The sequence below is a fragment of the Dermacentor andersoni genome, chromosome 7 (genome assembly GCF_023375885.2).
Source record: "Dermacentor andersoni chromosome 7, qqDerAnde1_hic_scaffold, whole genome shotgun sequence".
Lineage (NCBI taxonomy): Eukaryota > Metazoa > Arthropoda > Arachnida > Ixodida > Ixodidae > Dermacentor > Dermacentor andersoni.
In genome coordinates, this window is record NC_092820.1 from 178,580,180 (window position 1) to 178,604,942 (window position 24,763).

Here is a 24,763-nt window from a genome sequence, read left to right on the forward strand (position 1 = left end):
TTTTCATTTTGAGTTTGGGTTAATTAAAATATGTTTGCTATGTTGCCCTGCGTCTCCCGACTCCACCTCTCCTAACATCCGCACGCCTCCGAGATCAGTTACACGCGTCAAGTCCGCGACACTCCGTCTATAATGACGTCGATGAGCCCTACCCACTTGGCCCAGCAAGGTTTCTAGTAGGCTGAAGAATTGAAGTCGAGGTTTTGACGGAAGCCCGTCTGGCCGGGAAGCATCATGAGGGGCAAAAAAGGAGGACACCGACCACTGAAAGTATATATAGATATTATTTATATGGAATGTGTGTATTCTTATATGATATTCTTATATATCCTTATATATATATATATATATATATATATATATATATATATATATATATATATATATATATATATATATATATATATATATATATTGTAGTGGGTAATATGCATGTGGCACTGTACGGACTGCCACCGCTGCTGCGCGAGACACGAGCGCGGGTTGTTGATGCGAAGCGCTAGGACTCGTGATCTAGAGCTACCTGGGATCCCTCGAACGAGCTACAATAAACCCCATTTCATTTCGTTGAGGTGCGGGGTAACCTCGAAAACTGGAACTCCGAAGCCGGACGCTACCGACTGCTGCGACCATGCCTGACGAAACCACCCAGGAAGGTGAACCACAGCCTCCGACGGTCATCGTTTCCGGTGCATTGCGCCAGCGTGATCCTGCCATCTTTAGCGGCACCGATGATCATGACGTGGAGGATTGGTTGTCATCTTACGAAAGGGTGAGCCAGCATAACAAGTGGGACGACGTCACGAAGTTGCACAATGTGCTGTTTTACTTAACCGGCGTCGCGAACCTCTGGGTCCGAAACCACGAACACGATTTCACAACGTGGAGCAGATTCAAGACAAGTTTCACAGAAGTGTCCGGGCGCCCCGCTGTGCGCAAGTTTCGCGCAGAATAACGCTTACGGGGGCGCGCGCAACATCACGGTGAAACGTTCACAAGTTACATCGAAGATGTCATTGACCTGTGTAAGCGCGTGAATCCGTCAATGGCGGAACAGGACAAGATAAAACACATTATGAAAGGCATTGATGAGGACGCATATCAAATGTTGCTAGCGAAGGATCCGCGTACCGTGGCCGAAGTTATCAACTTCTGCCAAAGTTTTGACGAGCTACGGAAACAACGCATCTTAGCTCGGCGCCCACCGCCTACGGAAGATTCGTTAGCAGCATTGGTTATTGGCAACAACCACACAACTTTGCTGACGCAAATAAAAGAATTTGTGCGCGAGGAGGTCGCGCGACAGCTCTCGATTTTGCCGACCACGGAGAAGCCTTCTCAATATTTGGCTCCAGCGATCCGACAGGTAATTCAAGAGCAAGTGACCGAAGCTCTTCCACCTCCGTGTCAGCCGGCTCCAGTGGCCGCGCCTCTGACGTATGCTGAAGCCGCTGCACGGGCGCCTCGTCTGCCGGGATTCTCACCTCCGCCTTCAGCGCCTCTCCAGCCGGTGGTCTCTCCTCCGCCTTCGCCTCGCCAGCCGGCGGATCCCTTTTTCAGTGCACAGCAGCAGGGTCCAAATCCTTGGCGCACTGCTGACAACCGCCCAATATGCTATGCCTGCGGTACCCCGGGTCATTTAGTGCGCTTCTGCCGCCGGCGCTTGCCGGCCTTCGTGGGCACCCCGCGACGACCCAGCTCCGACTTCCGACCTTTCCGTATGGCTTCACGACGACCACCGGAAGTCTACGCTGCTGATGACATACCGGCACCGCAGTCACAGCTCTACGGCACTCGTCGCTCGCCTTCCCCTCGTCGGCGCTCACTCTCACCCATGCGTCGTAGGCCCAGTGCCAGTACTACTGAGGCGGAAAACTGATTTCTGCAGTTCCTGAGGCACGAACTGCGTCATCGTCGGAACATCAAAGTCCTCGTTTTTCCCCCGCTAACGTTATTGAAGTGTCTGTTGATGGCATCAAATGTCTTGCGCTCGTCGATACAGGTGCTGCTGTATCTGTGATTAGTGAGAAACTTTGCCGTGAATTACGGAAAGTGACCATGATGCCTTCGGTATTATTGCTTAGAACAGCGAGTGCACAACAAGTTCAGCCAGTCGCTATGTGCTCTGCCAGGGTGTTGATTCGAGACATTTTGTATTCGATTGATTTCTTTGTGCTAACTTGTTGCTCCCACGATGTGATTCTCGGTTGGGATTTTCTGTCGCGCCATCACGCCGTCATTGACTGTGCACGTGCTGAGGTTCAGTTCTCCGTTCTGTGCGATTTGCCATCTCACGACTTTCAAGTTCATGATGTTACCAGGATCTGTGCAGCTTCAGCGACCTTCCCCCTCACAGCGCAGTGCAGCCTGTCAGCGACGCAAGACATCTTCTGATACGACAGGCCCTCTGCAACCTTTACCGTGTCCTGCACGTCCTTTTGATCGGGTTGGCATCGACATTTATGGGCCTCTTCCATGCAGTGCTACCGGAAATCGTTGGATAATTGTCGCAGTAGACCACCTGACAAGATATGCTGAAACTGCTGCACTTGCTTCGGCTGCTGCTCGCGACGTCGCCGCATTCATCTTACGGCATTTCGTCTTACGGCACGGCGCACCGCGAGAACTGCTCAGTGACCGAGGCCGTGTCTTCTTGTCCGAAGTTATTAATGAGCTACTCGCCGCGTGCCGCGCTATTCACCGCACCACTACGGCGTATCACCCACAAACTAACGGTCTAACGTAACGATTCAACCGCACCCTTGGGGACATGCTCACCATGTATGTTGCGTCGGATCATTCCAATTGGGACGATGTCCTCCCTTTTGTGACGTACGCATACAATACCACCGTTCAGGCTACCACAGGCTTCTCACCATTTTTCCTTCCTTATGGGCGTGAACCATCCACTACCATCGACACCGTACTATACCATATCACCCGGATGCCTCTGAATTCACCCCTCTTTCCGAAGTTGCTCGCCATGCTGAAGAGTGCCGCCAACTGGCTCGCTCGTTCACGTCGGATACCCAAGGAATCCACAAAGATCGCCACGACAACGATCAGCCCACACAGTCCTTCGCCGTGGACTCTCACGTCTGGCTTCGGCTGCCCTTCCAAGCTCCAGGCCTTAGCCCAAAGCTTGCTCCGAAATATCAAGGTCCGTACCGGATCGTCGCGTGTACTTCGCCTGTGAATTATGTGGTCGAACCGGTGACGCCATCTTCGGACAAACGCCGCCGTGGCCGCGAGACTGTTCACGTCAGCCGCCTGAAGCCGTACCACAACCCCCTTATCGTATCATCGCCTTAGGTCGCCAGGATGGCTCCTCTTCGCCCCGGGGGAAGTTGTAGTGGGTAATATGCATGTGGCACTGTGCGGACTGCCACCGCTGCGGCGCGAGACACGAGCGCGGGTTGTTGATGCGAAGCGCTAGGACTCGTGATCTAGAGCTACCTGCGATCCCTCGAACGAGCTACAATAAACCCCATTTCAATATATATATATATATATATATATATATATATATATATATATATATATATATATATATATATATATATATATATATAGTAGGCAAAGAGAGATTCTTCAGGCTACCCTTCAAACGTAAAGAAATTGAGTGGTGCTACAAGGTAAACAGAACAAGTATTTAATTTCGACAGTTTCGATCGGTGGACCGATCTTCATCAGGGTTTACAAAAAAATGGCAGTTCGGCCCTGGTAGTGAAGACACCAGACCGGGTGCCCGGTCGTTCTTACATACATCAAACCGAGAGGAACAGTTGTGACAGTGATTGATTTTCGGCGCCTTGGCAGATTTACAGCGGCCTTTGGCAGCTATGCAGGGCAAGAGGAAGGCGGAGTCACATGTATGTAGAGCAAGGAGGTCAGTGAAGAAAAAAAAGGGAAAAAGAAAGAAAAAGGAAAGAAAAAGAAAAAAAAGCACACAGGAGGAGGGAGACGTGAGTCGGAGAGTGAGGGGGGCGGGAAGTAGCGGCAGCTAGGTTCCCGTGCACCCGAGGCAAGGAGGGAGAAAACGGTCGCTCCGCAGCACCAGTGCGTGGGCTGCCGTTGTAGCGGGAGAGAGGGCAAGTTGAATCGGGTGGTGGGGGGCCCAATAGAGAAGGGGCCCAGAAGGAAGACAGAAGAGCGGCAACTTGTGGAAAGAAACAGTGTCACAGTACACATATACAAGGCACGGCCCGTTGCGGCAGCTCTGTGGTCCAGCTACGGTGCGAAAAAAAAAAAAAAGATATAGTTCCAAAAAAGTATATATGCGTGGGATTCGCAAAGCAAGTGCGCCCATGGGCTTAGATTTAGGGAGCCGAGTTAAATAGCCTCCTTGTGGTCCAATTTTTGAACGTTTAACAGACAACTGCCATCAAGTCAGCACGTGCGTATTTCAAGAAGGGCAATAGGTCACTGAGAATGACCACTTCAGTGGCAGGGTCCAGGAAACTGAATTTATTGGTTTTCCGCTCGCGCCCTTCAGGCGCATGCGGAGGGCTGAGCAAGCAGTGAATAGACAGCGTCTCAATTTTTAAGTACAGGACATGTATTCGCGTTTCCCATGCACTTTCACGGCATATCCCGGAGGCACGTCAGCCGCCCCGGACTCTCATTAATTCCTTTAGTGTACGTTCCAAATTTATGGATGAAAAAAGATTCTCTCTGCTCGCGTGCACGGGTGTGTTGGAAACCAGATTGCAAGAGCACAACGCTCACGCGTTCAAAGGAGTGATCTGGCAGCCGAACGTGCCTGGAGAAGGGTAAATTGGGGAGACTTTTCACATGCGCGCGGTGATTGTTAAACCGCAGGCGAAAAGGGGTCTCTGTTTGGCCGATATATTCCTGCCTACACACCTCGCATCGAATTTTGTACACGACGTTACTGGAATCACAGTCAAGATTTTCGGTAATTTTATATACGAAGGGCGAGTTCGATGCTTCAGCCGTGTCTGCTGTTGTCATGTGACGGCATACCTTGCAACGAGGTTTCCCACACGGTCGACAGCCCTTGGGCGTGTTTGACTTCTGTGTCCTCGCCCTGACTAACAAATCCCTTAAATTTTTGTTTCTTCTATACACAACCCGAGGCGGCTGCTTGAAGATAGTAGCGAGTCGGATGCTCTGTTTCATGATATTAAAATGGCGGGTGAGAATTGCATTGACCCGCGGAGCACCGGTGGTGTATGTGAGGACCAAGTTTGGATCTGATTGTGTATTGCTATTGCTAACCTTTTCTCCCATTATCTGTGCTCGATCTAAGCTGCGGGCGCGTTCAATGGCATCGTCTACTATTTTTGGAGGATATTTTTGGCGTATGAGAGCAGATTTCAGTTCCTCCGCGTGTCGCTCAAATTGCGCAGATTCGGAACAGACTCTTCTGTATCTGTGGGCCTGGGAGTAGGGAATGCCTGTTTTGCAGTGATGGGTGTGGCTACTATAAAAATGCAGATATTGCTGACGATCTGTCGGCTTTTTGTATAGGGACGTGGAAATGCGACCGCCACTCAGTGACAGAGTGACGTCGAGGAAGTGAATACTATCTTGGGAGAAGTTGTGCGTAAAGCAGATTGACGGGTGCAGAGAATTGAAATTGGAAATGAAGTCTAAGAGACTTTGTTCATTGTCGGCCCACACAAAGAAAATGTCATCCAGGAATCGCTTATAAAATATTGGTTTTACGGCCGAGTTTGCGAGGAAGGGTATTTCTAAAGATGCCATAAAGATATTTGCATAATTTGGCGCCATCTTCGTTCCCATGGCGGTTCCACTGATTTGCAAATAATGCTTGTCCTCGAACTCAAAGTGATTATATTTCAGTACTAGATTTAAAAGAGTCTCAACTGTATCTTTATCTAATTGCCTAGGTTGGCTGGAGCCAGCGTAAGCTGAAACTGCGGAAGCTATGCCCTCGGCGTGAGGTATGTTGGTGGACAAAGATGCGACATCCATAGTGACCAAGTAACCCCCCGCCGGTACCGTCAGGTTTGATACCTCCCGAAGGAAATGATTTGTGTCTTTAATGTACGAGGGGAATGAAGATGGGATGTTCTTAATGAGACTGTCAATAAAGCTGGATATTTTCTCAGTCACTGTTCCATTACTAGAAACGATAGGCCGACCGGGATTGTTTATTTTGTGAATTTTGGGTAGTAGGTAGAAACGGCCGGGGCCAGAGTTTCTTGGTATCAATGCTTTGAACGTCTTATCGGTTAGCTGCCCTGCCTTGCGCAGAGTGGTTAGGGCGTCCTTTATTTCGCTTTCAAATTTGTCGGTAGGATTGCTTGGGAGTTCTCTGTAAAATTTAGAGTTTCCCAGTTGACGGAAACCTTCGGCTATGTAAACACTCCGGTCAAGTACCACCACTGCACCACCCTTGTCCGCTGGCTTAATGACAATTGTCTGATCATCACGTAGAGTTCGCAGTGCCTGCTCTTCCTCTTTTGAGAGGTTACTGCGGATGGGACGATGCCTCTCGTACTCTTTTATAATGTCTTTTTGAACCGCACAGTATTTGTCGCGTGCCTCGCCAGGTGTCCATGATTTTTCGGAGAGTTCAGGTAGCTGATCAAGACGCCCTTCTGTAGTTTTTCGATCATAAAAGTACTCCCGTAGTCGCAAATTTCTCGCGAAGTCATCCAAATCTTGAAACAATTGAAACTCGTTCATCCTTCCTGACGCCGGACAAAAAGTTAGACCTTTCGAAAGGAGATTTAGTTGTGCACTCGACAATGGGCTACTCGACAAGTTTATAACATTTGAGGCATTGCCCACTGTCTTGTGCTTTTTTCCACTGATTACTTCAGAACAATCGCCCGCCTCGGATTCAAGGTTTTGGCTTTGAGAATCAGCTCTGATGGCCGTTGGGATATTGTCACGCTCCCGTTTCTTTCTTTGTTGTTCTTGGATATTGACATTTTTCTTTCCCTCGTACTTTACCAGTTCCAGCGCTTCCGATTCAGTGACCTTTGACTGACACAACAGAAGCTGCTCCTCGTTTTTAAGCTGCGATGCTCTACGCACGCAATGTTGTGCCACCAGCCGAGTGAGCCCAAGCGAGGCCTCCCGCAGTATAGCATTCCACTGCTCTCTTTCTTTTTCGTCAAAGGTGTCCATTGCCACCTTCTGTTTTACCTGAAGACCCTTCGGTGCGATGCCCGAGGCTAAATATTTATTCATATTAGAGGCATGCATCTCAAATCGCACACGCTTGTCAATTGTTTTACGCAACGTCATGAACTCGCGGGACCAGAAAGTGCCGGATCGCGCCGTACCTGAAGTGTTGGCCAGTCAATCTCTCGGCCTTGGCGCTGCGCAGCCGACAGCCTCGGCGTAGGTGGGGCGATCTCCGCGGTGTCCGCTGCCCTCCCGGCAACCGGCGCCCCTGGTCGTGCCTGAGCTCCGGGCACGTGCAGCGTGTTGGTCCGACCCGTCACAGGAGGCAGCCTGGGCGTCGCCCGGATGGTATGGTGAGCCGCACCGCGTGGGCCCGGCGTAACCATTCGAGGTGTGATCACGCCAAGATCCACGCAACCGTCCGCCGCCCCGCAGGAGCACGCACCTCAGGTGACTGGCAATGATGGCCACCCCCTCGAAGCTGGGGTGCACCCCATCAGATGCGAGTACTCTGCCTGGGGGCAGCCACTGGAACTCGTGGTCAAGGTAGATGGCGTTCCTTGTCCGCCGGCAGTGATCTCGCAGCAAGGCATTGAAGTGACATGCCTCCTTGTTGAAGCGCTCGATGTACCATCTGTTGCGACACGCTCGGCGGCGGTTTGGTGTTCTCGGCAGCACCAAGGTGGCGAACAACTTCTTGATTTCCGGGCGCAGCTTGCGAATTGTGTCCAGCAAGTTTCTATACCGCTGGAAGACCATGCTGCCTGACTGAGAGGTGAGGTCGTTCGTACCCACATGCAGCACAAAGGTGGTCACGGAGCGTGGCACAACGTGTCCTCAATCGATGCACATGACTGCGAGACGAAGGCTGGGGCGTCGTCCTCGTGTGGATCAAAGTGACTGAAAACATACTCGGTCTGTGAATCGCCGATGACGGCATATATGTGTGTGTGTGTGTGTGTGTGTGTGTGTGTGTGTGTGTGTGTGCGTGTGCGTGTGCGTGTGCGTGTGTGTGTGTGTGTGTGTGTGTGTGTGTGTGTGTGTGTGTGTGTGTGTGTGTGTGTGTGTGGTTGTGTGTGTGTGTGTGTGTGTGTGTGTGTGTGTGTGTGTGTGTGTATTCTTTCAGTGGTCGGTGTCCTCCTTATTTACCTTTCTTCAGGCCGAAGAATTGCAACTCCGCCATGCACCTTATGTATTATCTGTACCTGCTAACAGCGAAGTCTAGTTGAGCAGGCTGTTGCAAAAACGAGGTCTGAAAACCTTTAGGAACGCTGGCAGAAAAAATATCCAAGGGTATCGAGCAGATTTGCTATTAACGCGAAATGCACTGACTTGCTGAAAAAAGGAAATTTAGTTCTCATCGGCGACAAACAATGTCCTCAATAAGTTTGCGTAATGGAAAGAATAATAGAATTACATAACGGATGTGATGGAAAGGTACGCCCCTGTTCTCTACGTTTCCCGGGCAGATTCGGAGCAATGAGATCAGCTGCTCTTCGCAATTGAAATTGAATAACGCCATCTGCTGGGCTCGGGAACACGTTATAACTTCGTCTTTCATCCGTCCAGCAGACGATCACTCATCATCATCGTTTTGCTCCTCACGAGCTCCGCTCACTCGAGGTCATGAAACCGTTTTTTCATTCGTTGTTCCATTAAAAAAGGAGTATGCGTTTTGGATGTGCCGTCTCTTTAATCTAGACAGCGTGGTAGCCGGTGGACTTCGAGGTCTGCCACACAAGCTACTCCTACCGCTGCTGTCCCTGCCACAGACTTGAAGCCTTTTTTTACGAAAAGAACACCAAAACAAGTAGCAACGCTTGTGGGACACTGAAACAAATAATAAGCTTCACGTGATTAAGCCACAGTTAGGTTCCTCGCCCTTCACAATGAGAACGCGACGAACTGATGTCCTGTTCTGGCGACTGAGGATCATCATTATCAGCAGCAGGAGCAGCAGCCTGTTTTATGTCCACTGCAGGACGAAGGCCTCTCCTTGCGATCTCCAATAACCCCTGTCCTGCTCCAACCGATTCTAACTAGCACCCGCGAATTTCCTAATTTCATCGCTCCACCTTGTTTTCTGCCGTCCTCGACTGCGCTTCCCTTCTCTCGGTGCCCATTCTGTAACCCTAATGGCCCAACGGTTATCTAACCGGCGCATTACATGACCTGCCCAGCTCCATCTTTTTCTCTTAAAGTCAATTAGAATATCGGCTATACCCGTCGCTCTCTGATCCAAACCGCTCTCTTTCTGTCTCTTAACATTATGCCTAGCAATCTTCGTTCCATCGCTCTTTGCGCGCTCCTTAACTTGTTCTCAAGCTTCTTTGTCAGTCTCCAAGTCTCTGCCCCATACGTCAGCATTGGTAAAATGCACTGATTGTACACCTTCCTTTTCAATGATAATGCTAAGCTTCCAGCCAGGAGCTGACAATGTCTGCCGTACGCGATCCAACCCATTTTTATTCTATGAATTTCCTTCTCAGGATCAGGGTTCCATGTGATTAATTGACTTAGGTAAACGTACTCCTTCACAGACTCTGGATAGGACACACTTTTGGCCTCCATAATTTTCTACCGACTGGAAATTAGCCTCCAACCTGTAGTAGATGTGATGAGAGGCTGACCTTCCTCCACGTCCCTCTGGAAGGCGCCTTCCCGGCATTCCAGCAAGACGTGGACACCATATATCAGCGTGGAAACTTTTTCTTCATCGCCTTCTCCCGCTGATCCTCATGGATCGCTACATTTACTCTATTTGTCGCGACTTGTTGAGAACAATTGGCAAGATAAATCCTTATTTAAAGCAGAAAACAGTGCTCGTTTCAGTCAATACGAAACTGGATCTTTCCAAGTTCTGAATAGCTCTCTGTCCCTGTAAGTCTAGGCGATCCTACTCGGTGCTTGGAGCAAGGCATGACCTTGCCAAGGTCGAATTTAAGTTAGCCTGAAATTATGTAATCGTTGTCAAAGAGTGACGAGAACGACAGAACCTTCGAAAAGTCGCAAATCATTCGTCTTCATAATTTGAGATGATGTGAGAGCCAGTCGCGCCCTCTTCTATATGCGCATATCAATACATAATGCTGGTACCCGGGATGGAGAAATGTGCAGTAGGTAGGCCGTAAAGTCGCGGAAATGAATAGAATTGAAAGACATCGAATCTGAGTAGGCTTTGCTGATCCCACAAGAGTGACAACGAACGCCGCACATCAAGTGCAGGGATATCGCAGTGCTGCAAGGGGTTGCCCTCCAGAGACTTTGACCGCTCGAGGCCAAGGATCGTGAAATGTCGACACCATTAAAATAGAATCTGCGCCAATGAGTGATGTGGATTTTGAATTGTATATGTGTTTTTCAAGCGAAGCTTTCTTTGCCTTTTCCTTCGCTTGGCCGCTGCTGCTGTCCGACACACCGCGTCAGAGCATGCATATACATGGAAGGAGCATGGCAGAGCATAAAGGAGGCGCAAGGACATCGGTGCAAGGTTTCGTCCGCACCGCGTCGAATGTGCGCAATACCCTCTGGAACTCCCGAGACGTCACCACCTCGTGACAGCTGTAGTTATCCGTGATGCCCCGCAAGCGCTTACCTTTCTATCAACGTGCAAGTCCAAAAGGAAGCTTGATAGAATGGAAGAGAGGAGGCAGAGAATGGGTAGAGCCGACGCAGTCGTGAAACGAGTCGCGAAATAGCCTTGCCACTCTTCGCTCGCAGTTCCCATACGAAGGCAAAGGGGGCTAGGGGGATAGAGAAAAGGTGACGTGAGAAGGCAAGGAAATGCTGGATAAACTTAAGTTCAAGGTACGGCAAGGTGCGTTCCTGCTATTTCTAAATATAAAACCATGCAAATATGGATAGCGGACAACTTAAGCAGGGCGGGCTGAAGCAGAGCCGCATTAATTGAAGCACACCGTAGGGTATAGGCGACACAACGAAAGCGGTCGTACGTCAAATCAACACTTCTGTGCCCGCCGCGATAGCTTTGCGGCTACGGAATTGCTCGAGGTTCCGGATTTGACCGAGGCAGCCGCATATTGTGCAACAGCACAGAAAGCATCACTTACATCGATTCCCACAGTGCGTGGGATCTGGCAGTGCGTGGGAATTATGCAGATCTCACGCAATGTGAGAATCGATGTAAGCGAAGCTTTATGTGCTGTTTGCTTTGATTGGCGGTAATTAGCGGTGATGTTGACGGCGAATGTTCAATTTCTGCGACGTTTTGTCAAACACAAGAATGGCGAGTTGATGTTAAACGTTACCCTGCGTGTACCACTGCTGTTACTCTGAGTAGCACACAAAACACACAGGGAGAGGTGTTTACTTGAGGCATCCTTGCGCGCCATATTTCATAACCTCCGAGAGGTTTGAGCATTGTCATTGCCTCACATGGCAGATCGCATCGTGGGTGAAGCATTAAACTTGAATTGAATAATGGGGCTGTACGTGCCAAAACCACAGAAGCAGGGTTTGGGTTCGGGCTAGTTGGCATTGCATTGCAAACATCACTTACAGCGCGTGCAGCGCGCGTCGTCGTCGTGCTTTTGGTCCCTGTCTGTGTACGCGCTGTATTTGATGTTTGCCAAAACCCCAATCGTATTATGAGGCAGGTCGTAGTGGCGCACACCGGATTAATTTTGACACTGTGATGTTCTTTAGCGTATCCCAAAGCCTAAGTGCGCGAGCGTTTTTTCCTTTCTGTTTTTATTTCGCCCCGCCGAAATGCAGCTGCCGCGGTCAAATCCGCGACCTCGAGCGATGCCATAGCTGCAAAGCTATCGCGACGGGAACAGAAGTGTTCACCTGACGCGCGACCGCTTCCGTTGTGTCGCCTGTACTTCATTTCACCAGCTGTTCGCAGCGCTGTGGAAGGTAGGGGGCTCTTAGCCAGTCGGGGCTGCAGGAGCACAGCAAATAGTCCGTCAAGAATTTGAGCGCTTTAGGACTAGATTTAAAACATTAGGCACAAATTTAAAACAGTTTGGAGTGACAATTTTAAAGCATATAGAGCGCTTTCAATGAGTCGCGAAACTGATAGCAATGACCCGCACGAACAGAGCTCCTCGGAGGCCTGTTATGAAATGGTGATGCGCCGTCCTTCGGCAACATGGGGTCGCCCGATTCGGTTGTGTCCCGCGAGTGCCGTCCGTCGAATGTGCGCTGTTTCCCCAAGCTGGCGAAGCAGATAGCTTTAAACGTTCTCGAAGGGCTTCGCGTCAATGCGGAGGCAGCTCAAGCATGAATTCGCTTATCAAGAGGACTGCAAAACTCACCCAGGTGAATGAGCGAACGCTCTACGAGGGGACAGCAGAGACGGAGAAGGCAGGCGTAGTGTGGTCGACAGCGTCAACACAGGCGGGGACCGATGCCGTGTGGACTGCATCGCTGACGCGGCTGGTCCCCTCGTTGTGCGCCTGCCACTCTACCATGGCCGACTGAACCCTACGGAGCTTGTTTGCAGCGACGTCAAGGGCTTCGTGGCGAGTGGAAATGGGGCATTTAAGCTTCAAGCCTCTGGTTTGGCAAGGCATCGCATAAGTGACTGCTCAGAAGTGGAACAGCTGTGTAGAGCGTGTTCTCAATCAGGAAGAATAGATGAGAAAACTGGACCACATAATCGACGAGCCTGTCGACCAAGGTCCTGCTGTTGGGGTCAACCTGGAAGACGAAACAACCAGCGGTGCTGATCCGAGTTGTGACGAGCACGATGAATTCTGAACCCCTCTAACGGGATAACATAATTCAAACTTCTCGGAATACCCCTACAGATCATAAACTGGGTAAATTCATACCTGGCTGCTCGTAAGCAGTATGTGGAATTAAATGGATCATGCTCCCGGTTTCTGGGGGTAACTTGAGGCATACCTCAGGGACCGGTGCTGGGTCCAGTACTATTTAATATTTATGTTAATGACCTAGTCAAAATTGTGGAATCACCTGTTCGTTTCAAATTGTTTGCAGATGATTGTATCATATTTAGCAACATTCAAACTGTCTCTGATCAGCTTTTTCTGGAAGAAACATTGGAAAGTTTGGCAGAATGGTGCAATGAATAGGATATGGTTATTAATTATGAAAAAACAGTTCATATGTATATTACAAATAAATTGCGAAAGCTAGAATACGTGTACAAAAGAAGGATATTGTCACGTGGTAGCGACGGTTAAGAAGGCAGCAAAACTGTGATTAACGAAACTAGCGTTTTATTAGGCGAACTTGCGCCCTCAAAAACAGGCTACACTCAAAGAACAACGGTAGCGGCGAACACACTCGGCGATCGTCGAAAATCTGATCAGCGGGTCAAGCGCATCGGCTTTTATACAGCAGTCGTAGAATGTTCCAGACTCATCGTTATTACCCGCGTGCCTTCCACAAAGTTCTACACTATTCGCGTAAGGCGATGAAATCAGATAACACAAGGTTCGGCGACAACAGACAGTGGATAAAAGTATCGATAACTTTTCAGAAACTTCGGATACATGCAGGCGCGTCCCGCGCTGTGCGATAACATTTGTTAGGCGGCGAAACGTGGTCGCCTGATAAAGATAAGTACACGTGTCAATACGGCCCTCTTAAAGAGCATCGACCCGATGCTGCAAACAAACGAAAGTAATAAGGAAAAGCACTCGTAGCAAAGAAAACAACAAAATAAGGAAGTTCGTCAGCGTCCGTAAAAGGGTTTAAGGCGCACCACGTGGACCACTTCAGATCGTGCGCGGCACCGCTGTGAATGCGAAATGCCGTCTGGCACGACCTCATAGTCCAGTGCGCCAATACGTCGGATGAACTTGTAGGGTCCGAAATAGCGTCGCAGTAGTTTCTCACTGAGTCCTCGTCGGTGTATCGGGGTCCATACCCAGACACGGTCGCCGGGCTGGTACTCGACGAAGCGTCATCGGAGGTTGTGGTGTCGGCTGTCGGTCCTCTGCTGGTTCTTGATCCGCAGGCGGGCGAGCTGTCGGGATTCTTCGGCGTGCTAGAGATAGGTAGCGATGTCAAGATTCTCCTCGTCAGTGACGTGCGGCAGCATGGCTTCGAGCGTCGTCGTCGGGTTCCTGCTGTAAACCAGCTTAAACGGCGTGATCTGTGTTGTTTCTTGAACCGCCGTGTTGTAAGCGAATGTTACGTACGGCAGGACGTCATCCCAGGTCTTGTGTTCGACGTCGACGTACATTGCTAGCATGTCGGCGAGGGTCTTATTCAGGCGCTCCGTAAGACCATTCGTCTGTGGGTGGTAGGCCGTTGTCCTCCTGTGCCTTGTCTGACTGTATTGCAGAATGGCTTGGGTGAGCTCCACTGTAAAGGCCGTTCCTCTGTCGGTAATGAGGACTTCTGGGGCGCCATGTCGCAGCAGGATGTTTTCGACAAAGAATTTGCCTGCACTACCTTTAGGTAGTGCTTTAGTTTCAGCGAAGCGCGTGAGGTAGTCCGTCGCCACGACGATCCACTTATATCCGGTTGTTGACGTCGGAAAAGGTGCAACAAGTCCATCCCGATCTGATGGAATGGTCGGCAAGGAGGCTCGATTGGCTGTAGTAATCCCCCTGGCCTTGCGGTGGTGTCTTGCATCGCTGACAGTCTCGGCACGTTCTGACATAACGGGCGACGTCGGCGGTCAGGCGCGGCCGATAATATCTTTCCTGTAACTTCGATAGTGTCCGGGAAAATCCGAGGTGTCCAGCGGTCGGATCGTCATGCAGGGCGTGCAATACTTCTGGACGCAGTCCTGATGCGACAACAAGAAGGTAGTTGGCGCGCACTAGTGAGAAGTTCTTCTTTACGAGTAGTTTGTTTTGAAGCGAGAACGAAGACAGTCCTCGCTTAAATGCCCTAGGGACAACGTCGGCGTGCCCTTCCAAATACTCGACGAGGTTTTTCAACTCCGGGTCTGCTCGCTGCTGTTCAGCGAAGTCTTCTGTGCTTGAAATGCCAAGGAAGGCGTCGTCATCTTCATCATCTTGCGGCAATGAGTCAAAGTGGGCGCGTGATAGGCAATCGGCATCAGAGTGTTTTCGTCCGGACTTATAGGTTACAGTGATATCATATTCTTGCAGTCTTATGCTCCATTGCGCCAGCCGTCCTGAAGGACCCTTTAAATTCGCTAGCCAACACAAGGCGTGATGGTCGCTGACGACTTTGAATGGCCTGCCATATAGGTAATTGCGAAATTTGTAGAATTTTATAGAAGGTTGTAGAATAATTGCCTCCCGCTTTTGACAACGACCGGCTAGCGTATACTATCATGTGTTCACGTCCATCTTTTCTCTGAACTAGGACGGCACCTAGGCCTAGCCTACTGGCGTCAGTGTGGATTTCGGTATCGGCGTCGTCGTCGAAGTGCGCAAGTACGGGCGGCGACTGCATGCGTCGTTTGAGTTCTTGAAATGCGTCGGCCTGCGGCCCTTCCCACTTGAACTCGACGTCACATTTAGTTAGCTGTGTCAGCGGCTCAGCGATGCGTGAAAAGTCATTGACAAAGCGCCTATAGTAGGCAAACATACCAAGGAATCTATGCACTGCCTTCTTGTCGATGGGCTGCGGGAACTTTGTGATGGCAGCTATCTTCTGCGGGTCGGGGCGGACTCCAGACTTGCTGATGACGTGGCCTAGGAACAGAAGTTAATCGTAAGCGAAGCGGCACTTTTGTGGCTTCAGAGTGAGCCCTGATGACTTGATGGCCTCTAGTATACTGTAGCTAGCCGCCTAAGGTGATCGTCGAAATTTCCGGCGAAGACGACGACGTCATCCAAGTAAACAAGACAGGTCTGCCACTTCAATCCTGCTAACACCGTGTCCATGTCGCGCTGGAACGTTGCAGGTGCCGAGCACAATCCGAATGGCGTGACCTTGAACTCGTAGAGGCCGTCTGGCGGGATGAAGGAGGTCTCTTGGCGATCTCTCTCGTCGACTTCTATTTGCCAGTAACCAGACTTTAGATCCATCGACGAGATGTATTTTGCGTTGCAGAGCCGATCTAATGTGTCGTCTATCTGTGGTAGGGGGTATACATCCTTCTTTGTGATCTTGTTCAGTCGACGATAATCGACGCAGAAACGTAAGGTTCCGTCCTTTTTCTTCACCAAGACAACAGGGGATGCCCACGGGCTTTTCGACGGCTGGATGATGTCGTCGCGCAGCATTTCGTCGACTTGTTCTCTTATAGCTTCACGTTGTCGCGCCGAAACTCGGTAAGGGCTTTGGCGGAGTGGTCGAGCCCACTCCTCGGTGATTATGCGATGCTTTGCGACTGTTGTCTGTCGAATCCTTGATGAGGTCGAGAAGCAGCCTTTGTATCGTCGGAGCAGACTTCTGAGCTGTTCTTGCTTAATCATGGGGAGACTTGGATTAATGTTGTAGTCTGGTTCTGGAACCATGGTCGTCGGGGTAGATGCGGCGGAATCCGAGAGGACAAACGTATTACTGGTTTCCAGAATTTCCTCGATGTACAGTCGCGATCAATTTGAAGGTGATCGCGCGAGCATCGACTGGCGGGCCTTCCAAGCAGCATAGCGGCCGATTTCGGAACTGCGAAGATAAAAATTGCGCTGCCTTCTTCCCCTATTGTGCTCTTCCAGGCTGCAACCATCACCCCCAAGACCAACTCGCCACCTTTTCGTGCTTGTTTCCCTTTCATGGCAATGATCTATGTGCGTCGCTTCCTCATGCATATCTTGGCTAACAATGACGCCTATGTGCAAAAGATCATAACGCAATCGAAATGAATTCGCAGGTTATGCCATGAACGGTGACGGGAGTGACAGCTTTTCAGGGAACACCAAAAGAGAGAGAGGGGAGCTATCTGATGTTTCCCTCTCGACCGACGGTGATGACGTAAGTGGCGCTGCTCCTAGTTTTGGTCGCCGCTCGAGCGATCACCTTCAAATTGATCGTGACGCCTGAACTCCTGGCTGAAGTTTGTCAGCAACAGTTCAGTTTTCCCTCCGTGCAGTCGAGCGATCCCTCTTGCGACGCAAATTTCACGGTCTAGCAGTAGGCGTTGGTCGCCCTCGATGACGCCTTCTACGTCGGCAGGTGTTTTGGTGCCGACGGAAACGAAAATGCTGGAGCGAGGCGGGATGCTGACTCGACTTTCGAGCCCACTCAAGGCGTGGTGACTACGACAGCTCTCCGGCGGTATCGCTTGATCTTGCGTCAGCGTTATCAATTTCGACTTCAGGTCGATGACTGCGCCATGTTGATTCAGGAAGTCAATGCCAAGAATGACGTCCCGTGAACACGGCTGCATGATAACGAAGGTGGAAGGGTAAGTCCGGTCCTGAACGGTAATTCTTGCCGTGCAGATTCCAGTCGGCGTGATGAGGTGTCCTCCAGCGGTCCGAATTTGAGGGCCTTCCCATGAAGTTTTTACTTTCTTCAACTGGGCGGCGATGTGTCCACTCATGACGGAGTAATCAGCCCCTGTGTCGACTAAGGCAGTGACTGCGTGGCCATCGAGAAGCACGTCGAGGTCGGTGGTTCTTTGTCTTGCATTACAGTTCGGTCTTGGCGTGGGATCACGGCTGCGTCGCGTTGACGTTTGGCTGGTGTGTGACGTCGTCAGGTCGTCTTTCATCGTCGTATTCTTTGCTTCCACATTTCGTCGGGACGGCGGCGTGTCGTTATGTCGTCGAGGTAGTTTCTTCGGCGTCTTAGTCGGCGGCGGAGGATCTTCGTCAGTTCGACGAACAGCAACCGCACCTCCATCAGTTGCTGCTTTTAGTTTTCCGGATACGGGCTCGCTGACCGGCCCCTGGCTGGGCCAGTGTATGGTCGGCGCTGCGGCGACAGGTAGCGGCCTGGTGATGGCGAACGAGACGGTCGTCGAGGATTCCACTGGGTGGCGGCGAGGTAAGAACTCGAATTAGCCTAGACCTGAGGAGGGAACGGAAGAAACTGGTACATAAGAAGTCGATCAATGAATTAGCGGTAAGAGGGAAAATAGAGGAATTCCAGATCAAGCTACAGAACAGGTATTCGGCTTTAACTCAGGAAGGTAAGGTAATTACTAAGGTAATTGCAAATAGAATCAGGAACACCTTAGACTTCCGTCAACCAAAGGACCAGGCAGGATTCCGTAAAGGCTACTCAGCAATAGACCATATTCACACTATCAATCAGGTGATAGAAAAATGTGCGGAATATAACCAACCTTTATATATAGCTTTCATTGATTACGAGAAAGCGTTTGATTCAGTCGAAACCTCAGCAGTCATGGAGGCATTGCGTAATCAGGGTGTAGACGAGCCGTATGTAAAAATACTGAAAGACATCTATAGCGGCTCCACAGCCACCGTAGTCCTCCATAAAGAAAGCAATGAAATCCCGATAAAGAAAGGCGTCAGGCAGGGAGATACGATCTCTCCGATGCTATTCACATCGTGTTTACAGGAGGTATTCAGAGTCCTGGATTGGGAAGAATTGGGGATAAGAGTAAATGGAGAATACCTGAGTAACTTGCGATTCGCTGGTGATATTGCCTTGCTTAGTAACTCAGGGGACCAACTGCAATGCATGCTCACTGACCTGGAGAGGCAAAGCCGAAGGGTGGGTCTAAAAATTAATCTGCAGAAAACTAAAGTAATGTTTAACAGTCTCGGAAGGGAACAGCAGTTTACAATAGGTAGTGAGGCACTGGATGTGGTAAGGGAATACATCTACTTAGGACAGGTAGTGACTGCGGATCCGGATCATGAGACTGAAATAATCAGAAGAATAAGAATGGGCTGGGGTGCGTTTGGCAGGCATTCTCAGATCATGAACAGCAGGTTGCCATTATCCCTCAAGAGAAAAGTTTATAACAGCTGTGTCTTGCCAGTACTCACGTACGGGGCAGAAACCTGGAGGCTTACGAAAAGGGTTCTACTTAAATTGAGGACGACGCAGCGAGCTATGGAAAGAAGAATGATTGGTATAACGTTAAGGGATAAGAAAAGAGCAGATTGGGTGAGGGACCAAACGCGAGTTAATGATATCTTAGTTGAAATCAAGAAAAAGAAATGGGCATGGGCAGGAGGGAAGACAACCGATGGTCATTAAGGGTTACGGAATGGATTCCAAGGGAAGGAAAGCGTAGCAGAGGGCGGCAGAAAGTTAGGTGGGCGGATGAGATTAAGAAGTTTGCAGGGAGAACATGGCCACAATTAGTACATGACCGGGGTAGTTGGAGAAGTATTGGAGAGGCCTTTGCCCTGCAGTGGGCATAACCAGGCTGATGATGATGACAATTCCTTGCCATGGCGGATCATAGCCTCCTTTATTTTTGAAGAATAGAGGAGGCCATGGACGGATTGAGCAGTTCAAGTTGTCAATTTACATAGGAATCACTGTAATAAACACAATTCCACGATCGAATTGTTTACTTTCATTTTTTATTGTAACACTGAGGACCACATAGAACATTATTTTGTATATGTGAGACAAGTATGTGGATATCACGAGCTTAAGCCAATGTGCGATGTCCGCCTGTCCAGCAATTTCCTACTGAAGGGAAAGCTGCAAATAAAAACACCGCTCCACATTTAGAAAAATGCTCTACTGTGACGCTTCTCAAACGATTGTGATGCACCATTAAAGCTGCCTACTCGCGTGATATTCTCAACAAAGAGATGCATTCATTTACTTACATGTGAAGGTATATGCCAGAGCACTTTGGGGCTTCGGTGGCACATAAGGCACGAGTGTGCCATAGCGTCCGATGTCGACGCGCGATCGCATGCCAAACCTAAACTGTACGAAGTTACTACACATCCAAAAAACAGATTCGAAACCGAAATTCGCGTCATCCTTTATTGCATGAATGCGTACATCGTGATTTACATAAGTCACGGACTTAGCGATCGCTTTCTGGAAACTTAATATTAACGCACTACCTTCATAAAGCCGTCAGGTATGCGTTTTCAGATGACAAAGCATAAGGTGATCTGTACTTGTTTTCAGCTCTTTTAATAGTAATTGCGCTGGCCAAATTGACCAGTAGCAACAGGGCGGCGCCCTAGAGGTTCCCACTTTTCCGGCCCAGCCTTTCCTCTAGAGTTGTTCTACTAACTCTATGGTTCTGTGCGCTCACACGTGTTGCTCCGTAGGTTTCGTACTGTGGCAAAGGCGCCGTGCGGGCAGGTTTGCGTTGGTCTTCGTGTTTTGTTGCGCTGCGTTATCTGGACCATGCTACTTTCCCGGATGTTGCTGTGGCCAGGTGGGGCAGGAGGATTTAAAATTCGTGAAATGAACGCGCATGCAACGCTGTACGCTATGTACCGCGCCACGGCAATGGCTACGAAGGAAGGAATATCCGCGGGTAATTTTGCCCTCTTTTGCGGAATCATGCTAACGTGCTAACGATTGCTTAGTATTGCTGCGGAGCGCGCGGGTCCGAGCAGCACGGTTGCGCGCAGCGCGGCGTGGTTTCGCGAGAAATGTAAACAAGAGAGGAGAGCTGGCCCGATAGGCGGAGCAACGCCATGAGCAACGCCAACTTCCGGCTTCACTTTAGCTTCACAAAGAGTGACGTCAGGGCCTCTCCTTAGTTTCCTTCCTCCGTGCGGCCCCTACCTTCCAGAGCTCTGCAAACAACTTGTGAAACGAGGTATAGACCCTGCGGTGTGCTTTAATTAATGCGGCTCTGCTTCTGCACGCCCTGCGCAAGTTGCCCGCTAGACATCTTTGCACGGTTTTATTTTTGAGAAATAGCAGAAACACACCGTACCGCACCTTGAACTTAAGTTTATCCAGCGTTTGCTTGCCTTCTCACGTCACCTCTTCTCTGTCCCCCCCTTTGTATGGGAACTGCGAGCGAAGAGTGGCAAGGCCGTTTCGCGACTGCGTTAGTTCTGCCCGTTCTCTGCCTCCTCTCCGCCCTCCTCTCTTCCATTCTATCAAGCTTCCCTCTGCGCGTGGTAGAAATGTAAGCGCTTGCGGGGGGTCGCGGATAGTTACAACGTGGCCAACGTGGCGACGACCCGAGAGCTCCAGAGCACATCGTGCACATTACACGCGGTGCGGGTGAAACAAGTTCCTCGCCACACTCCTTCCATGTATATGAAACCACCACCCGACGCGGCGTGCCGAACAGCAGCAGCTACTTGAATGAGTGTCCTGCATTTTGAATTATATATATCTTTTTTATGCGTTGAATATTGCAATCACTCAGTTCAGCCCTTGAGCGCGGCTGGGCAGCCACCATTGGGGGTATGAGCCACCATAGTGGCTCATACCCCTACACTAGAGTTTTATGCGTTGCATATTGCAATTTCTCAGTTCAGCCCTTGGGCGCGGCCGGGCAGCCACCATTGACCTTTAGCGCAACCACGTGACGTGACGTCACGACAGCCGGAGGAAAAGCTGGGCCCCAACACAATATGCAACGCATTCTTGGCTTAACCAAGCTAAGCCTGGCCAATTTTTTAACACGATATCTCCCACGATATGTGCCAGCAAAATATTTCTCGTCGCCCTGTGCATGTGTATCTTGCGGGGTGTTCCTCATTATGATTAATTTATTTACGGGCTCTGCTGAAAAAGGCGTGACTTATGGACGAAGCGTGACATTCATGGCCGAGGGGACGGGCCTTCCGTCATAGACGACGAGGCAGGATGTCGTGTTTGTATATGTTTGACTGAAAAAAAGGTTAGTAATAATCCAAGCTATCTCCCTCAAAACTGCTTCTGTTTTTTTGTTTCCTCAATTTTTTTATTTGTAGGGTATTGTTAAATCGGGTCTGTCACGCTCAGTTTAGCAGAGGCTTCTAGGACACACTGCCCGAGGGTCTGTTTGGCAGAAACTAGGGTCCAACGTCCGATTTTGGAAGATTATGCACTTTGAGACAAAAGGTATAGCTGACAGGGTATTAGATTCGTCGGACGATCTCGCCGCTGCCACCATTTGTTCGAGTTGTCGGACGATCTACGAGCGGTAGGCCGATCTCACCGCTGCCATTCAGTTGTCAGATTTGGCAGTCGTAGCTGTAGGAAGGAGCTTGTTGCGACAGGGCTAGGCGAGCAGGATTTATTAGCAGTATTTACATATTAAACATTTTGAACAATACATACATCGACAGTCTAGCGTGACTCCCAAATGGCGCCCGCAACACTAACATAGAGCAAACAGCTTACGAGCACACAGCTCACGAGTACATTTCGAGCATGACAACGATCACGCAGCTCACTAGTACATTTATAGCACGACAACGAGCACACACTAGCAGCCGGCAAACGCTGCTTATAAGCATTTGGTCCCCCCTTGATTCCAAGTGCACGGAAACGTTCGTCCAGTCATCGCTCGACGTCACCGTTCGACGTCACCGTAGATGACCCGCCCTTTTGGAGGAGGCGGGCTCACATACTCGTGTTGCACAGGTTTCAGTGGTCCGGAGCCGACGTCAGAGGGGCTTCGTAGAACTCTGAGCCGTCCCTGTTGACGCGCGCCGGATAGCACATTGTCTGGTTTCTCGAAAAGCTCCTGGGGAGGTTCCGCCAATTACCTCCCCTCGAGAACTCCCCTGAGCTGACCCCGCGCCACGTGGCTGCCGGTTATCCGCAGTTCTCTGAAGTGCGCCCCGTCCGGTTGGATTGGAACACGTGCAGCGGGCTGAAATAGCTGGCACGTTGTCACCCCGTACGGCCATTCCTAACAAGGGTGATATGAAGGGGAGAAAATGTACTGAAAAGAACGACTAAAAAATGTATACAGCCTGCTGAAGAAGCAGCAGAAGATGCTGTTGAATTTCATTTCACGCATAAATCTCATTCGTGTGGGTTTACTTTAACTAAGCTCCTAAATTTCATTACCTTTTATCAACCGTCCACGAGGTAGAATTTATGTGCGTACGCCTAAAGTAGTGAAAAGCCGCGCATAAGCGATAGTGACGCGTCGACGTTTAAGTTCTATAAAGGGTTGCCCACTCTCCGAGTTTGACTTATGCAGAGTAACTTTTTTTTAGTCTACCGACTAGATTTTTTCGTCCGATAGCACTGCGCCACAGCCATTTTGTGGCTTTAGAAGCGCGGGATTTGTGGTGGTTGCAAGTCATCGTTTATGAACGACCGCTATACGCGGCGAATAACAATTAGAAAACGCGCCTTCAAATACACGCATCCTGTAACGCAGTCATTGGCTCGCCATCACCAGGCGTGGCACTAAAGGGAAGCAGAGAGGGTGTGATATACTGTGACAGAGAAACTCCACGCTGTAGCCATTATCGCACCTCGGTGGTGGCCTCCCAGCCGAGAATGCACCGGTCTATGCGGTAGTCTCATTCTGTGGTTACCAAAATCAAGCTCACATTCATGAAATCCTTGTACAAGCTACTGCGTGGGTTTGTTGCCTTACTTACAGAAAACTTTTGCATCAACTTTATTTTTTTTTCTTTAATCAAACACTAAGCTGTACGGTACACTTTCGCTCTGTAATCGGGATCCAAAAGTCTTCTAGTACTGTTCTTGAAGATTTTAGGCAAATGTAAAAATTGGGAGTGGTTGGATTCCGGCTTATCAATGGTGGACAGTTCTGCGGAAGGTGGAAGCACGGGCGGGAGACACGGGTTTCTCGGAAAGGAAGCTTCGCAGTTGGAGAAAAATACGTTCTGGTGCGGGGATCGAACCGACGCCTTTTCAGGGCAGTTGTTCTGTCATTTGAGCTAACCAGAAGGCCAGCATGTCTCCTTAGCGAGGCCGACTCATTCACGGTCAGTGTGGCAGGTCAGGTCGCGCAGACTGCAGCACAAAGAGGCTGCAGTCACGGTGTGTGAACAGCGCGGGCAGGATGGAAGGCCGCGTTCGTGGCCGGGCTGTGACTTTCGGACGTCAGAATCAGTCAGTCAACTAATAAATAAATAAATGAGTTGTACATTCAAGCAATCAATTTGATCAATCGAACACATGATTAATCAATTAGTTCCTCAATAAATAAATAATATAGCTGAACATATCACTCACTCAGTCAATCAACTAATTATTCCCCCAATCAATGCATCTGCTCACTAAGCCAGTCGGTAACACACCAGCTCAATAAAAAATCAAAATTGAACAATTTATAGTTTCACCCTGCACGAAGACTCAATGAAGGCTTTTGCATTGTTCTCGCTCTGTTCGTATTAGCAGGCTGTTTGCTTCCACGCAGTCAAAGATCAAGATAGAACATCGGGCCGATGAATTCCGAATCAAGGCTACGGCGGGAAGCGAACACGAGCGGCCTTCAGCAGTGAAACCGTTTGTCTCAATTAGTGCCCAGTTGGCGAGCTTTGCGCACCACTGACGTCGCCCAGATCTGTAGGGCCGCGCAATGCGTTCATCTCCTGCACAAGGCCAGCTGGCCGACTTCTTCGCCCGCGGTTATTGACTAATCCAAGACGGCAACCTTTGATCCCCTTTCCCGCAGATCCTAATCCGGTGGCTGCTGCAGCGCGGAGTTGTGGCCTTGCCCAGGGCCACGTGTCCGGGTCACATCCAAGAAAACATTCAGGTTTGTATTTCGTAGAAGCGCATTAGCCGGAATAGCAATCCTTTCTTTTTTTCTTCGTTCTTTCTTTCCTCTGGACAACTTCCTTCGACCTTCATCGCCCGCCTATTTCTGTCCATCCAAATCCATTGACCTTGCTGGTTATAAGCCTAGCAACAAGCTGTGCTTTTGTTGATATGT

At 49.8% G+C, this 24,763-nt stretch overlaps 1 protein-coding gene across 2 annotated transcripts in view; it reads left to right on the forward strand.

Moving 5' to 3' along the window:
• LOC129385247 (1,5-anhydro-D-fructose reductase-like) overlaps window positions 1-24,763 on the forward strand; it is a 214,320-nt gene that overhangs the window by 144,084 nt on the left and 45,473 nt on the right. Inside the window, exon 7 of one of the 2 annotated variants that reach the window (XM_072289417.1) lies at window positions 24,503-24,586. The exons of the other annotated variant lie outside the window; for it this stretch is intronic. Within the exon in view, the coding sequence (XP_072145518.1) occupies window positions 24,503-24,586 (84 nt within the window). The remainder of the gene's footprint in view (window positions 1-24,502; window positions 24,587-24,763) is intronic. 2 annotated transcript variants of the gene reach the window in all.